Source organism: Megalobrama amblycephala, linkage group LG13 (assembly GCF_018812025.1).
Source record: "Megalobrama amblycephala isolate DHTTF-2021 linkage group LG13, ASM1881202v1, whole genome shotgun sequence".
NCBI lineage: Eukaryota > Metazoa > Chordata > Actinopteri > Cypriniformes > Xenocyprididae > Megalobrama > Megalobrama amblycephala.
This window is the reverse complement of record NC_063056.1, coordinates 37,417,089-37,431,938: the sequence shown is the minus strand read 5'-3', so window position 1 is coordinate 37,431,938 and position 14,850 is coordinate 37,417,089. Positions and strand designations below refer to the sequence as shown.

At 34.8% G+C, this 14,850-nt stretch overlaps 1 protein-coding gene across 4 annotated transcripts in view; it reads left to right on the top strand.

Annotated features, from left to right (window-relative positions):
* Window positions 1-1,154: 1,154 nt before the first annotated feature.
* The window catches only part of drd2l (dopamine receptor D2 like), a 31,471-nt gene continuing 17,775 nt past the window's right edge, over window positions 1,155-14,850 (top strand). The window contains exons 1-4 of one of the 4 annotated variants that reach the window (XM_048153873.1): window positions 1,157-1,614; window positions 1,715-1,752; window positions 3,419-3,575; window positions 14,182-14,552. In XM_048153873.1, coding sequence (XP_048009830.1) covers window positions 14,202-14,552 — 351 coding nt within the window. In that variant the 5' untranslated portion in view covers window positions 1,157-1,614; window positions 1,715-1,752; window positions 3,419-3,575; window positions 14,182-14,201. Of the gene's footprint in view, window positions 1,615-1,714; window positions 1,830-3,418; window positions 3,576-14,181; window positions 14,553-14,850 lie in introns of all 4 variants that reach the window. The other 3 variants (XR_007179196.1, XM_048153871.1, XM_048153872.1) reach the window with 3 other exon arrangements.

Genomic DNA, 14,850 nt, shown 5'->3' with positions numbered 1-14,850 from the left:
AGATAAAGCTGTATTCTGTACATTTGACTCGTCATGTCACCTTTATTTATTTATACAGCGCTTTTTACAATGCAGATTGTGTCAAAGTATAGCTTTACAGAGATAAAGGGAACATCATTTTGGTTGTACAGCAGCTAAAATATTGTGATTGTCCAGCTTAAGTTAGTTCAGTATTGATTCTTTCCGTTATAAAAATCATTAGTTATTAATTTAGTTCATTTACCTATACTAAAAAGTCATGTACGATAATTTTCTTCCAAATACGATAATTTTGAGCTTCTGGTACGATAATTGGACATTTCCAATCTGGCAACACTGGTTTGAATGAGAGAGCGCGGGTAGCACCAAAAATGAAGAGAACCGTTGCCCAGCCAACTATATTAAACCGCTGGTCCGTTAAAAATAATAAAGCATGTAGCTACTGAGAAGGAGGTATGAGAATGTTGTGTAATACACTCATATTTTAGCTAGCTAATCCATTGCAATGTAGCTATAACTATCAGTGTAACTGTAACCAGTTACCAAAACAGCCGTGTGTTTTGTTAGTTCATTTTTCAATAGTGTCTGTAATGATCAATGACAAAAGTATTCACATTTTGTTGTTTTCTTCCTAAATTAATCTCACTTTTGAACGAATTGGCTGAATGAACGATTTAAGTGACTCACTCAATAAAAAAGCGAATCGCTGCCGCCTACTGGCGGTTTCAATATTTAACATAATTTCTTTCTTTTTAGAATCACCATTATGTTAGAATTTGATGAATGATTATACATACATTTCATAAAGTTATGAAGGATAGATAGATAGATAGATAGATAGATAGATAGATAGATAGATAGATAGATAGATAGATAATCCAATAACGCTACACATAAAACAGATTATTATTTTTTAATTAAAAAAACAAAACAAAAAAAAAACAAACAGGCAGCATACGTTCAACCCCCCCAATGTTGAAACCAAATCTACGCCCTTGACATAAAGTAAAAATACACCTCTTTAAGCTATATCTTTTTATATCTGCCTGCATGTCTCTGCCTATCCGCCATGTTATCAGTCCGTCTTCTTCAACCGCTATTCTTCTTTTGGCGCGTTAATGTGGTCACGTGTCCGTTTTTCAACGGCTCTTACCGCAGCTAATCCAATCAATTAAACAAACAAAATTAAAACGATTTCTTTTGATTTATACGGACAATAGATGCAAATAAACGCTATTTATCGTTGCCGCTTTTCCCGTCAGGGAGAAATAAACCGCTTGAGTTATTATGGCTTTAACGCTTTTTAAGGCGCGTTAACTTAAAATGTGCTGTCACGTGTGCGTTTATCAACGGCTCAGACGTTCAAAAGTTTAAACCGTTTCGTTTGATTTGAATTGACAATCACTGCAAATAAATAAACGTTATTAGTTTATCGCCGCTGTTCCCGTCATGAGGAGAAATAAGCCGCTTGAGTAATATGGCTCTTAACGCGCTTTATTTTAGACACAGTTTATTTTATTAACCGTTAAAGTAAATGAATATAAATCGGATGAATAACAAGCAGCAGCGGTTTGCTGGATGGGAGGAGGCGCGCGCCTGTGAGGAACAGAGAGCGCGAAAATGAGCAGAGATCAGGTGCATCTGCTGCAATGTGCAGGATTACTTCATCTGCTGCTTCTCAATCAAATCTTTATTCTCCATTAATATGAAAGCAATTTCTGTTGTTTCCTTGTAGGACTGTTGAGATGCGTGTGAAGCTCCTGCTGAATGACAGTAAGTCACTTTACCTCATTCATTCGTCATATTTTGATCCTTCTGCGCGTTTTGAGTGCGGGGCAAGTTGTCACAAGGTATGTATCTCAGTAACTTTGGGTTTTTGAAGTAGGCCTACTTGTTTTCTTTGAAGTTAGGTTTTGTATGTTGGTTATACTCTTAAATAAGAATGATTTCTGTCCTAAAAACTAAAAATCTGTATCATATTTTTTGTAAAAGCCTATCAATATGAATTGAACACAATATAAAATACACACAAAAACATACAAAAATCATTATATATAATGATGGTAGCTATGAACTAAAAGGTTAGGATATTTTTCCGTTTTTAAAAGGTCGGGGCAAGTTGTCACAATGTAGGCTAATTTCGTTAAGTAAATTAATTACAATATAATTTAACATAAACAATAGTTTGATACATGTTACTTTAACAGGATGTTTCATGAATTGTTTTGTCTTTCATAGTTGTTTTACTTGCTCAATTTATCTGAAAAGTCTATAATAAGCAGGTTCTCACTGTGACAACATGCCCCACTATTGGGGTCAGTGTACAGTAAACTGTATTTAAAAAATAAACACCCTAAGAAATAGTGTGAAATAAAAAGTGACAACTTGCCTTTTTCTGCACAGGTGTTTGTTTTTCAATTTCACTGATAAAAAGCGTCAAACCTCATAATTACTATTGACATTTACACATAAATTATGCTTTCATTTTTGTCAGTGAATCGAAATTCTGTATGTTTTTTAAATTTCTTGTTTATAGAAAATTGATGTTTATACAGAAAAATGATACGGTGGGGTCTAAAAGTCTGAGACCACTGGTAAAAATGCGTCTGCTTTAAATGTTTGTGATTTAATACAAAGATTTTCATTAAATATTATTAGAAAGTTTAATTGAAAATCAAGATGAATGAGCAAATCTCTCTCCAAGACTCCTTCAATGGATGTAGAAAATCTATACAAAGAGCCATCTGATCAATGAGACTCAATTATGTACATTTGATTAGTAACATAAAAAATAGTGCAAAACCTAAAACATTGTGACCATCATGTTTATTAAATCCCTGTGTTTTTTAGTCTTTTGCACCCTACTTTACTGTTACTTTTTATTTCCTTTTTCTCCAATGCTCCAATTTGCTCCTTTTTTTCTCCTTTTACAGTTTGTTTTGCATTAATATACATGATTCAAACTTCAATAGCTTTCCTAAGCAAAAAGAAAACACTTCCCGCTTTGGCTTTTGATCACTTGTCTGGTGCTCATAACATTTGTAGAGGTTTGTGCGCATCCCAGCGGCCCTGATCGGATGAGTCGTCACATAACAACAAAACAAAAGCCTGTCGCATTAAATGCAAACAGAGGGAGCGTTGCTTGAAAAGCTGCTCATTTTCAATTCAACAACGGCGCATCTATGGACAATCACTGACTCTCTAATGCTGCCAGGATTTCTATTGCGCACTCACTTCTGTTGTTCATGCATTATCTGGCTACAGATGCAATAATGAGCTCTTTGTATATACATATTTATGTTTTTGTTTGTGGTTCTATAGGAACTATTTCATGCACATTATGCGTCAAAGTTTATATAGTTACTTTCAACTACACAATTCGTGTTTTCATTCATCTTTTGAACTATATGAAAGATCTTTGTTGTTGAATAACTCCTAGAAGTGCTAAAATATGGATCTAAATTTGAGCTGGTTAATGAAGCCGTCCAGGCATTGAAAGTGAGTGACACATTCCCCTGCAGCAGATGAGAATCCTTATTACTGGCCATCTCTGCACTGTAAAAGATTCATCTGAGCTTCATGGGCCTCGAGCAACGGTACGCTCAAACGCGTGAAATCTTGTGCAACCTGTCAAGAACACGTTCATATTGCAGCCTGTTTTTAGGATCATTATGGTCAACGTGAAATCACTCTGTTTGCTTTCTGCACATTCCTGATTGTCTTCACATGTTTCATGCAAATGTAATAACTCTGAAATGACTTATTCCAGCTGACGCCTGTCATATAGACACGCTTCAACATCCAATAATCATCAGTTATCCTGGAAAAAATCAAGTCATGACCTATGTTTTCTTTCTCATTGAATATCTCGTTTCACTCGGAAATATGTCAAATTTAGGAAGTGAAATGAGTTGTGAACGCTGTTTCATTGTAAGATGATTTTCATGTCAATTATGCACATTTTCCTCCTAATTGTCATTTTCTCATTACCTATTCATTACCATTTTTGTTCATGTGAACTGAATCAGGCTTTTAATGACAAAAACAGCAGTATGGAGGATTTTTGTTCATTTTTCGTAATATTTCAGGTGTTTTTCTCAGTATCATTGTTATGCAAAAAAAATTCCCATTACTGTAATGTTGGAAAAATTATATTACAACAACCCAAGTTGGGTTAAAAATGGACAAACCCAGCCCCTGGGTTGTTTTAACCCAGCGGCTGGGTTAAATGTTTGGCCAACCTGCTGGGTAGTTTTATTTAACCCAACTATTGTTTAAAAATGACTATATGGCTGGATTAAAATTAACCCAAAATAGGTTGAAAATTAAAAATCAGACACATAATTACTAGAAGCAACAATAATAATCAAAAGGTGAACATTTATTAATAAGCAATTTAATAAATGTTTATTGATTAATTATTTTTCATTAAACTTATTAATACGTTCATTTATTAAACATTAATAAATGTTAATTTCCAACCTATTTTAGGTTCATTTTAAGCAAGCAATTATAATACAGTAATTTTTAAACAACAGCTGAGTTCAATAAAACTACCCAGCAGGTTGGGCAAATACTTAACCCAACCTCTGGGTTAAAAAAAAAACATTCACTGGGTTAAAACAAACCAATTGTTTTAGTTAGGTAGTTTGTCCATTTTCAACCTAAATTGGGTTGTTTTTAACCCAGCATTTTATATCGATTTTATGTAAATTGTAAAGTATACATTGTGCTAGTGATTATACACTCTAAAAAATGCTGGGTTAAAAACAATCCAAGTTGGGTTGAAAATGGACAAACCCAGCGATTGGGTTGTTTTAACCCAGTGGTTGGGTTAAATGTGCTGGGCAGTTTTATTTAACCCAACTATTGTTTAAAAGTTACTATATGACTGACTTTAAAAAACCCCAAATAGGGTTAAATTAAATTCAATTTAAAATTATACATCAGACACATAATTACTCGAGGCAACAATAATAATCAAAAGGTGAACATATATTAGTAAGCAATTTAAAAAAATGTTTATTGTTTAATTATTATTCATTAAACTTATTAATAAATGCTAATTTCCAACATATTTTGGGTTCATTTTAAGCAAGCAATACAGTATTTTTTTAAACAATAGTTGAGTTCAATAAAACTACCCAGCAGGTTGGGCAAACATTTAACCCCAACTACTGGGTTAAAACAACCCATTTGCTGGGTTTGTCCATTTTTAACCCAAATCGGGTTGTTTTTAACCAAGCATTTTATATTGTTAATGATTTTATGTACATTTTAAAGTATACATTATGCTAGTGATTACCAATGTAATGCAGTAAAATTTCTATTTTATGAATATACACTCTAAAAAATGCTGGGTTAAAAACGACCCAAGTTGGGTTGAAAATGGACAAACGCAGTGAATAGGTTGTTTTAACCCAGTGGTTGGGTTAAATGTTTGCCCAATGTGCTGGGCAGTTTTATTTAACTCAACTATTGTTTAAAAATGACTATATAGCTGGCTTAAAATGAACCCAAAATAGGTTGGAAATTAAAAATCAGACACATAATTACTAGAGGCAACAATAATAATCAAAAGATAAACATTTATTAATAAGCAATTTAATAAATGTTTATTATTTAATTATTATTCATTAAACTTATTAATAAATGTTCATTTCAGGGTTCATTTTAAGCAAGCAATACAGTAATTTTTAAACAATAGTTGAGTTAAATAAAACTACCCAGCAGGTTGGGCAAACATCTAACCCAACCGCTGGGTTAAAATACCCCAATCGCTGGGTTTGTCCATTTTCAACCCAACTCGCGTTGTTTTTAACCCGTCACTTTTTAGAGTGTAAAATGAATTTGTAGGGACCCACGAGAAAGTCTGCTTCAATGTCATGAAAATAATGTCACAATGCAAAAAACATATATGGTCCAATTAAAAAAATATTGATATGCTTCACTTCATAAATTGCAGTGTGATCTGTATTCATGAGGAGACGGCTGTGAGATTGATATGCAGCAATTAAAACTGATCATCAGCTGCAGACATTTTTAGGAGATGGAGGTGATTATTAGATTAGGAAGCAATTATTAGAATCAAACTGCACGCAGAGCTATTCATTTTTAGAGTGCATACATTCATTAGTTAATACATAATTATCACACAGGCATCATTTTCTCATCAGTGATCAGTGTTTGTGTCTCCGTAATGACAGATTCATCAGCTCTCAGATTAAATACAGATACGAGAGCTCTCATCAGTGTCTATTGTCCTGAGTGATTCCTGATTAACAGGCATGAGGATGAGAACTAAAGCTAGGATAGAGATTCCCTTTTGGAAAGTGTACCAAGTGCCTCTTTCTCTTTAATCAGGGTCGGACCGGTACGCTTCACTGCCGCGCAGCTGCAGCCTCGTTTGCATAATTCGTTTAAAATGAACTGCTGCCCTCTGAAACATCGACATCATAATGTTGAGATGATGGTCTCAGTGAACCTCCAAGGAGTTGTTGTGCTATTTAAAGCTGCATAAATAAAACATATTGCTATTACTATTACTACTAATTACTGTTATTATTTATAGCATGTTATAATATGGGGGGCGGGATGTGTTTTGAAGCCAAAAAAAATACATCATAAATATGATCCATACAGCTTCAGGGGGTTAATAAATGCCTTCTATAGTGAAGCAATGGGTTTTTGTAAGAAAAATATACATGTTTAAAACTAATATAACTAGCTTCTGGCAGACGACCTTGCGCATACTGTGCACCAGTTGAGTAAAGCTCAAAGTATACTTTACTTTTTACGCGTACGCAAGGGTCAGCATACAGTGTGCGATGCGAATTTCGTCATCAGAAGAGTACGCGCACCGCCGGATTTTTGTAACTGAGCGTACTTTGTACTTGCTTGTCGCATATGTGCATTTACATTTTTTTTTGTGCAATAATTTGCTTATCTACAAGGTGGCAACCGTGCCCTGGGGCGTCGATTCAAGGTAGTCAAAGAAAAACTGAATAAACAGAACAGACATCAGTGGAGGCCTACATAGACGAGAGATTGTGCGAAGATGTTAAATAAGTACACTGTAAAAAATAATACCCTATAGCTACTCAAAAAAAAAAATTGTGGCAACAGATTACAAGCAATATTATTAATTAAAATTTAACAATTAAGAATTGAGTTAAAATTTATCAAATGAGCTCCTTAAAAGTGAACCCTTTAAAGGTGCCCTAGATTATGTTTTTAAAAGATGTAATATAAGTCTAAGGTGTCCCCTGAATGTGTCTGTGAATTTTCAGCTCAAAATACCCCATAGATTTTTTTTAATTAATTTTTTTAACTGCCTATTTTGGGGCATCATTATAAACGCGCCGATTTTATGCTGCGGCCCCTTTAAATCCCGTGCTATCCGCCCACAGAGCTCGCGCTTGCCTTGAACAGTGCATAAACAAAGTTCACACAGCTAATATAACCCTCAAAATGGATCTTTACAAAGTGTTCGTCATGCATGCATCGGATTATGTACAGTATTGTATACTGTTATATTGTTTACTTCTGATTTTGAATGAGTTTGATAGTGCTCCGTGGCTAACGGCTAATGCTACACTGTTGGAGAGATTTATAAAGAATGAAGTTGTGTTTATGAATTATACAGACTGCAAGTGTTTAATAATGAAAATAGCGACGGCTCTCTTGTCTCCGTGAATACAGTAAGAAACGATGGTAACTTTAACCACATTTAACAGTACATTAGCAACATGCTAATGAAACATTTAGAAAGACAATTTACAAATATCACTAAAAATATCATGTTATCATGGATCATGTCAGTTATTATTGCTCCATCTGCCATTTTTCGCTATTGTTCTTGCTTGCTTACCTAGTCTGATGATTTGGTTGTGCACATCCAGACGTTAATACTGGCTGCCCTTGTCTAATGCCTTTTATAATGTTGGAAACGTGGGCTGGCATATGCAAATATTGGGGGCGTACACCCCGACTGTTACGTAACAGTCGGTGTTATGTTGAGATTCGCCTGTTCTTCTGAGGTCTTTTAAACAAATGAGATTTATATAAGAAGGAGGAAACAATGGAGTTTGAGACTCACTGTATGTCATTTCCATGTACTGAACTCTTGTTATGTAACTATGCCAAGATAAATTCAATTTTTCATTCGAGGGCACCTTTAAAATGAGTAACTGCAAATAGCACACAAAAAAATAAGTAAAATTTAATAAAAAATATTGGGTTCATGAGACAAAACAAAACTATATTAATGAATACTACTTAACGAAATTATTTTGACATTACACAAAATTAATTTAATATTATTAATAATATTAAGTTGATTATTTAAATTAATGTATTTAAATTAATTAAATCGGAATTTAAGTATTAATAACAGACAGACATCAAAGAACTCTTTATTAAGAAAACTTTATTAGAAAATTGTGCAATACAAATGCAGACAAGGCACCGGTGTTGTAGTATGTAATGTAAAAGATCACCATGCATTCTGCTTGATTTTACACCTCCATCTCATTACATTGCACCTGTTAAAAAACACATAAGAGGAAAAAAAACACACATGCACTCAAAAAAATATTTCAGGCTAAACATAAGTTTTATGTAATTGAATTACATATAAAATTTCCATCCATTTGGATTACATAGTTTTTACATAAACAAAATAATAAACTTAATGTGATTCATATTTGTAAGTCATATGTAAATGAAATAGGTAAGATTTATCTAATAGTATGCCCAGTCTATATAACACTGCTTAGTGTTCACGTGTTTGCGCACTACTGAGTTAATGTACCATTGAAGCAGTGTCAGAGTTAATGAGATAATTAAGTGATTAATTGAGTGATGATTGAGCATTATTGAAGACACCTGATGATAACAAGCAGAATCACCAAAGGAGAAAATCACAATTTTTAAGCCACCATCGTGGAGATGAGGGTTTGCTTCAGTTGGGCTCTTGACCTTTGACCATTTAATATTAGTTTTTGTTTGGACTGTTGTAACAGCTAATCAAGCAAAGAGAAAAGATGATCAGGTGGTGTTGGTTATGTTTTCACGTAATCATTATTTGTGTGAATAACTGAACTAATATAGAGCTCAATCTCTGAGATAAATTAACATGATTGATTGCAGCAGCACTGTGATTCAATATATCCAAAGTTATTCTCAAAAGTTGTTCAGAATAAAAAAAAAGAAAAGTTTGTCTTTTAGGCACACACAGACATCAAGAATCAGCCTGTGAATCTCAATGACGGTGACAAGCAACATATTCTGATCAACAGATCAACTCTGAACATTAGAAAACAAGCTACTAAAAAGTCACAGAAAAACAGAAAAAAAAATAGTGACAATAAAGGAAATTACTAAGACAATTCAGCTCATAATTTATTCATGCAGCAATGCATGATGGGAGCCATGGATGGATTTTGATTGGTGGCTCCCAGAATGCATTGCAACATGCTTTTTGATGGTCACCACTGTTGAGATTCACAGGCTGATTCTTGATGTCTGTGTCTCTAAACACGTAACTTTTTTTTTTTTGATCAGAACTTTTGAGAGATTTTTCAGATTATGTTGTTGTATAAAGCTGGTTTTCTACTGTAGAACACCAGTGCTGCTGCAATCAATAATGTAAATCTAATTCAGAGATTGATCTCTAAATGAGTTCAATGATTCAGATCAAATAATGATTATGTGATAACATAACCAACACCACCTGATCATCTTTTCTCTTTGCTTGACTAGCTGTTACAACAGCCCAAACAAAAACTAATATTAAAGAGTGAAGGGTCAAGAGCCCAACTAAAGCAAACCCTCATCTCCACGATGGTGGCTTAAAAATTGTGATTTTCTCCTTTGGTGATTCTGCTTGTTATCATCAGGTGTTTTCAATAATGCTCAATCATCACTCAATTAATCACTTAATTATCTCATTAACTCTGACACATGCTTCAATGGTACTTTAACTCAGTAGTGCGCAAACACGTGAACACTAAGCAGTGTTATATAGACTGGGCATACTATTAGATAAATCTTACCTATTTCATTTACATATGACTTACAAATATGAATCACATTAAGTTTATTATTTTGTTTATGTAAAAACTATGTAATCCAAATGGATGGAAATTTTATATGTAATTCAATTACATAAAACTTATGTTTAGCCTGAAATATTTTTTTGAGTGTGAGTACATGTAGACGTTTTAACGGTTAACTGCATTTTTTTTTGCACTTTAATTCCATGAACTCTACAAACCATCAGAATGACTTTTTACAGTGTACCCTCATTTGTTACATTAGTTGAGTTAAATAAAACTAACCAGCAGGTTAAAACAACCCATTCGCTGGGTTAAAACAAACCAATTGCTTGGTTAAAACTACCCATTTGCTGAGTTTGTCCATTTTCAACCCAAGTTGTGTTGTTTTTAACCCAGCATTTTATATCGTTAATGACTTTATGTAAATTGTAAAGTTAATTCCATGAAATCCACAAACCCACAGAATGCCTTTTACAGTGTTCCCTCATTTATCATGAATGAATACAAAGATATTTAAATGGGTTGTAACTCGTGGCGAGAGATTGCTCAAAACTGCACATGCGTCAAACGCCTATGTACTCTCATGATTCAAATGAAGTATGCTTTGCAAGGCTGTGCGTTTGACTGTGCATAAAAAAAAAAAACTAAGTATACCCACTTAACCCCCGAAACGATGTATGACACAGGTTGTAGGCGTATCGTAAGCTTAGACGCCTCTCACGGTTCAAACAAATATGGCTGGGCAAACAAATTCAAGCTCCTCTTCTCTTATATCGAAATCTTCCAACATTTCTCTTTAAAATTTCTCATTTTAGACTTTTAACTCATGTTTTGTTTTGCTCTATCCTCTGCTCTTCCACTTTTGTCAATACATCATGCATTGAGTCAGGGTTACTCTTCTGCCGCAAATCGATGAGTACGCCATCTGCCAGAAGATAGTTATTATAATAAAGTTTTAAATATGGATATTTTTCTTCCAAAGACCCATCACTTCGCTTCAGAAGGCCTTTATTAACCCCCTGGAGCTGTATGGATTATGTTTATGAAGGATGGATGCATAGCTTAGTGTTGACTTGGTGTTGTGACTGTGTCCATTGATCTACACTTCTTCAAAACCGATCAATGGAGCACAGCAAATCATTACTAATTGCTTTTCCTCTTTTTCATAGATTTTTCTTAACTGTGTTAATTTAATGTGATTGTGAAGCTTAAAATTCAGGCTCGTTTTAGAGCATTGTTGCAGTACGTTGTACTGTTTTCGAAGCAGATAAGAACTGTTACTTTGAAACTTTCTTACACTTTAGTTTTTACTTTGAGCTGAACGGTGGATGAACAACCTTCAAATGCGATCAAGTGCTTCCAAGGTAACTGTGTTTTTGTTCAATAGTTTCAATAGTCTAATAAATTAAAAACCTGCCGTTACGTGACTCATGCGTGACTGTTCTGGATGTAGCTGCAGTCGTGCCTCACTGTAGCTTTACACTTGTTCCCTTGAGCAAAGCCCTTGATGCCACAGAGCAGACCGCCGATGCAATTAGTCCCCGCGTTGGGCGCCACTTTCACTGAAGTGCTTGCAAAATGACAAGTAATGAGAAGTTACATTTTAATGCGCTGAAGGCCTGATCATGCATGTGTGTGCAGCTGGGAACAGGATTTAGCAGAAATTGCATTCAGAATTCATGCTTTAAATAAACAGTTGCAGCTTGTTTTTGTTTGGTATTGATTCAATGACATGCTATTCAATAGGCATTTAATCACTGGTAATAGTAAGCATTTTTAATGCTGTTGACTACAATTAACCAGTTCCTTAATATAAAATAAACTAATAATATTGTTCACTCTTAGAAAAGTAATTAAAAATAGAGCACAATGTACTGTGATGATAAGTTTGTATTGATTTTCATAGGTATTTTTAATTATGCATTGCATTGTGATGTTTTAGAGTTGAATCAAATGTCCCTAAACTTTTTGGCAGTACAATTCCAGTACCTTTTATGTTTTTTTTCTTAAGGCCCCTTCACACCAAGAACGATAACTATAAAGATAAAGATATAGTTTTAAAAATCGTTCTAAATATAAAAGAATAGCAGAGTCCACACCACAGCTATAACGATAACGATATAGAGGAACGATATCATTGGGATCACTTTCTGAACAATTTTTTTTCCAGCTGTTGAATGATAAATCCCTGACAGCCAATCAGAATCCAGCTCGCGCATTTAAAATGGCATACAACGTTACGGAGAAGTTCATCGCGGAGAAGTTCATCGCTGAGGTCCAGAAAAATCCACCACTGTTTGACAAGTCAAACCCCCTTTTCAAGGATCAGTCATACCCTATGAATAAATGTTGAGAAGTATTAACGATGTGATCATTATGCCAGGCTAGCAAACAGAGTAACACAAAATTACCTCAGGTATCCAGCGCTAGTTTCGACAACATTGTCTTGCTTCCTTTGAAGTTGCAATGAAAAGGACTAGGTGTTGTTTTTATTCCAATATATTAACTTCGTCAGCTAAATTCACTGTTAGATTAGATCGATTACACTAGCTAGATTCACTCAAACAAAGCATGCTGAGGACATCTGCTGGTTAACCCTCTGGAGTCTGAGGCTGATTTGGGGCTTGGAGAAGTTTTGGCATGCCCTGACATTTGTGCTTTTTTCAGTTGTTCATAAACATATAAATGACAAAAGTGTCATTACACTGTATTCAGCACAAACTAGGCTACAATAATATGTGAGGAACATGTACGTACATGTTTGTATTTTTGAAGGAATAATGTTTATGCGTGGTTATTGAAAAAACAAAAAACTTAAGTCACTGAAATAAGGCCAAAAAAAGTATATTATATTCTTTAAAATATAATGTATTTCTGTGATGCAAAGTGTCTGAACAATTATGTTACCTCTATGGCATTTCATATAGGCTTTTAGCTTAAAAGCATGCACATTTGGAGAAATATTGATGGATTCTTATATATTTATGTCAATGTTCTATACTGAGAAGTAATATTTATTGTCATCACTATGAGTGCTGGATACTGTGTTTTTAATTCATACTTGCAGCCGGAGGGCGCTCTCTGTGCACATTTAGTCCACAAATTATTCTAAAGAAGAAGAGGACATTTCAGGAATGGTGTTTTTAATTCATATTTGCAGCCGGAGGGCGCTCTCTGTACACCTTTAGGCCACAAATTATTATAAAGAAGAAAAGGAACTAGGAACTAACGGCATGTCTTCTAGAGATCGCTAACCATTGCTTTAACATCCAAATAAACACTTTTCAAGACAATAAATACACGATTGAGACGATGTATGCATGTATTGGCTCTGAATAGCGCTCCCTCCGTGGGCGTGGCCGCATTAGCGGATAATGAGCTGAATCACAGACTTCTGACATGGCTCTCTTTTCATACAGATTACATAAACACAGAATGTTTTCGATTTGACTTGCATGATTTAAAACCTGACATTTCAACGTTTCTTTAGACGTAAGTGTCATTTTTTTTGTCATTAGTATTCATAAGTTACAGTTCATTTTCTGAGAACTATCAGATTGGACTTCGTTCAGAGGGAGAGGAGAGATCACGCATCATGTTAGTTTTCTTTATTTTACAAAAAGCACAACATTGTGTTTTTACTCTGAGTGTATACAAATAAAAGAAGACATTCTATAGTTTCAATTGATATATTACTTATGTCTTTATGACAAGAAATGACAGAGTATTTTAAGTCTGATTTGCTGCAATGTGAAAAAAATCCTGCAAAACGCGCTGGCGCGTTTTCAGACCTCAGGGAGTTAAAGGCGTAAATGCAACAAGAACAGCAGAAACACTCAAGCTTAGGAAAACACTCAAGCACTCGAGCTTAGAATAAACAGACTGTTATTGTTTGTATAGTTATCATTATAATTATCTTTATAGTTATCATTTTTGGTGTATATTAATAATGAAGTGGATCAAATGTGCTTCGCTAACAGCTCATTTAAATAGTGTTGATGTGATAAACCTGTTACACCTGTGCGCATGGGAAATATCAGGTTGAGGAACATAGCAAAATTGTTAATGATTTAATAATGACAGAATTGTAATTTTTGGCTGATCTATTCCTTGAATAATTTTTATGTCATTCGTGTCTTTCCAGGTGCCCAGAGAAGCTGCATAATGCCTCTTCTCGACGTAACGGAAGACAACGACTCTATTGCCTCCCCAACCCTGAATTCATCTCCATCTCTTTCCTCCATGGCATTTTCCTCCCTCCCTCCATCCCTGTCCTCGTTTCTCCCGCAGTCAAACTGCTCCGTGGCTCCATCTCCCTCCTCACCGCCGTATAACTTCTACGCTGTGTTATTGGTGTTGCTGATTTTTTGCGTGGTGTTCGGTAACGTGTTGGTGTGTGTGGCCGTGTCACGAGAGAAAGCGTTGCAGACCACCACCAATTACCTCATTGTGTCTCTGGCCGTGTCGGACTTGCTCTTGGCCACACTGGTGATGCCCTGGGGCGTCTATCTGGAGGTTAGTATATGTACTAATTGGTCAGTTTACTTGGTAATTAAATGTACAGTAGTTGCCACCCTGATAAGCACATAAGAAGGGCTCTCTGAAATCTGTTTAAATTTTTCCAAATTTAGTTTTTCTGGATTCTGTTTGTACAGAGACCTGTACATGACATGCAGGGAAAAAATAGTAGGCTAAATCGTGTGCACAATTATCAAATCAAGGGAACAAAATAATAAATAGTGTGCACGATTTAGTAAATTGAAGGAACAAAATAGTAAATCATGCACCTGGTTTAGTAAATCGAGGGAATAAG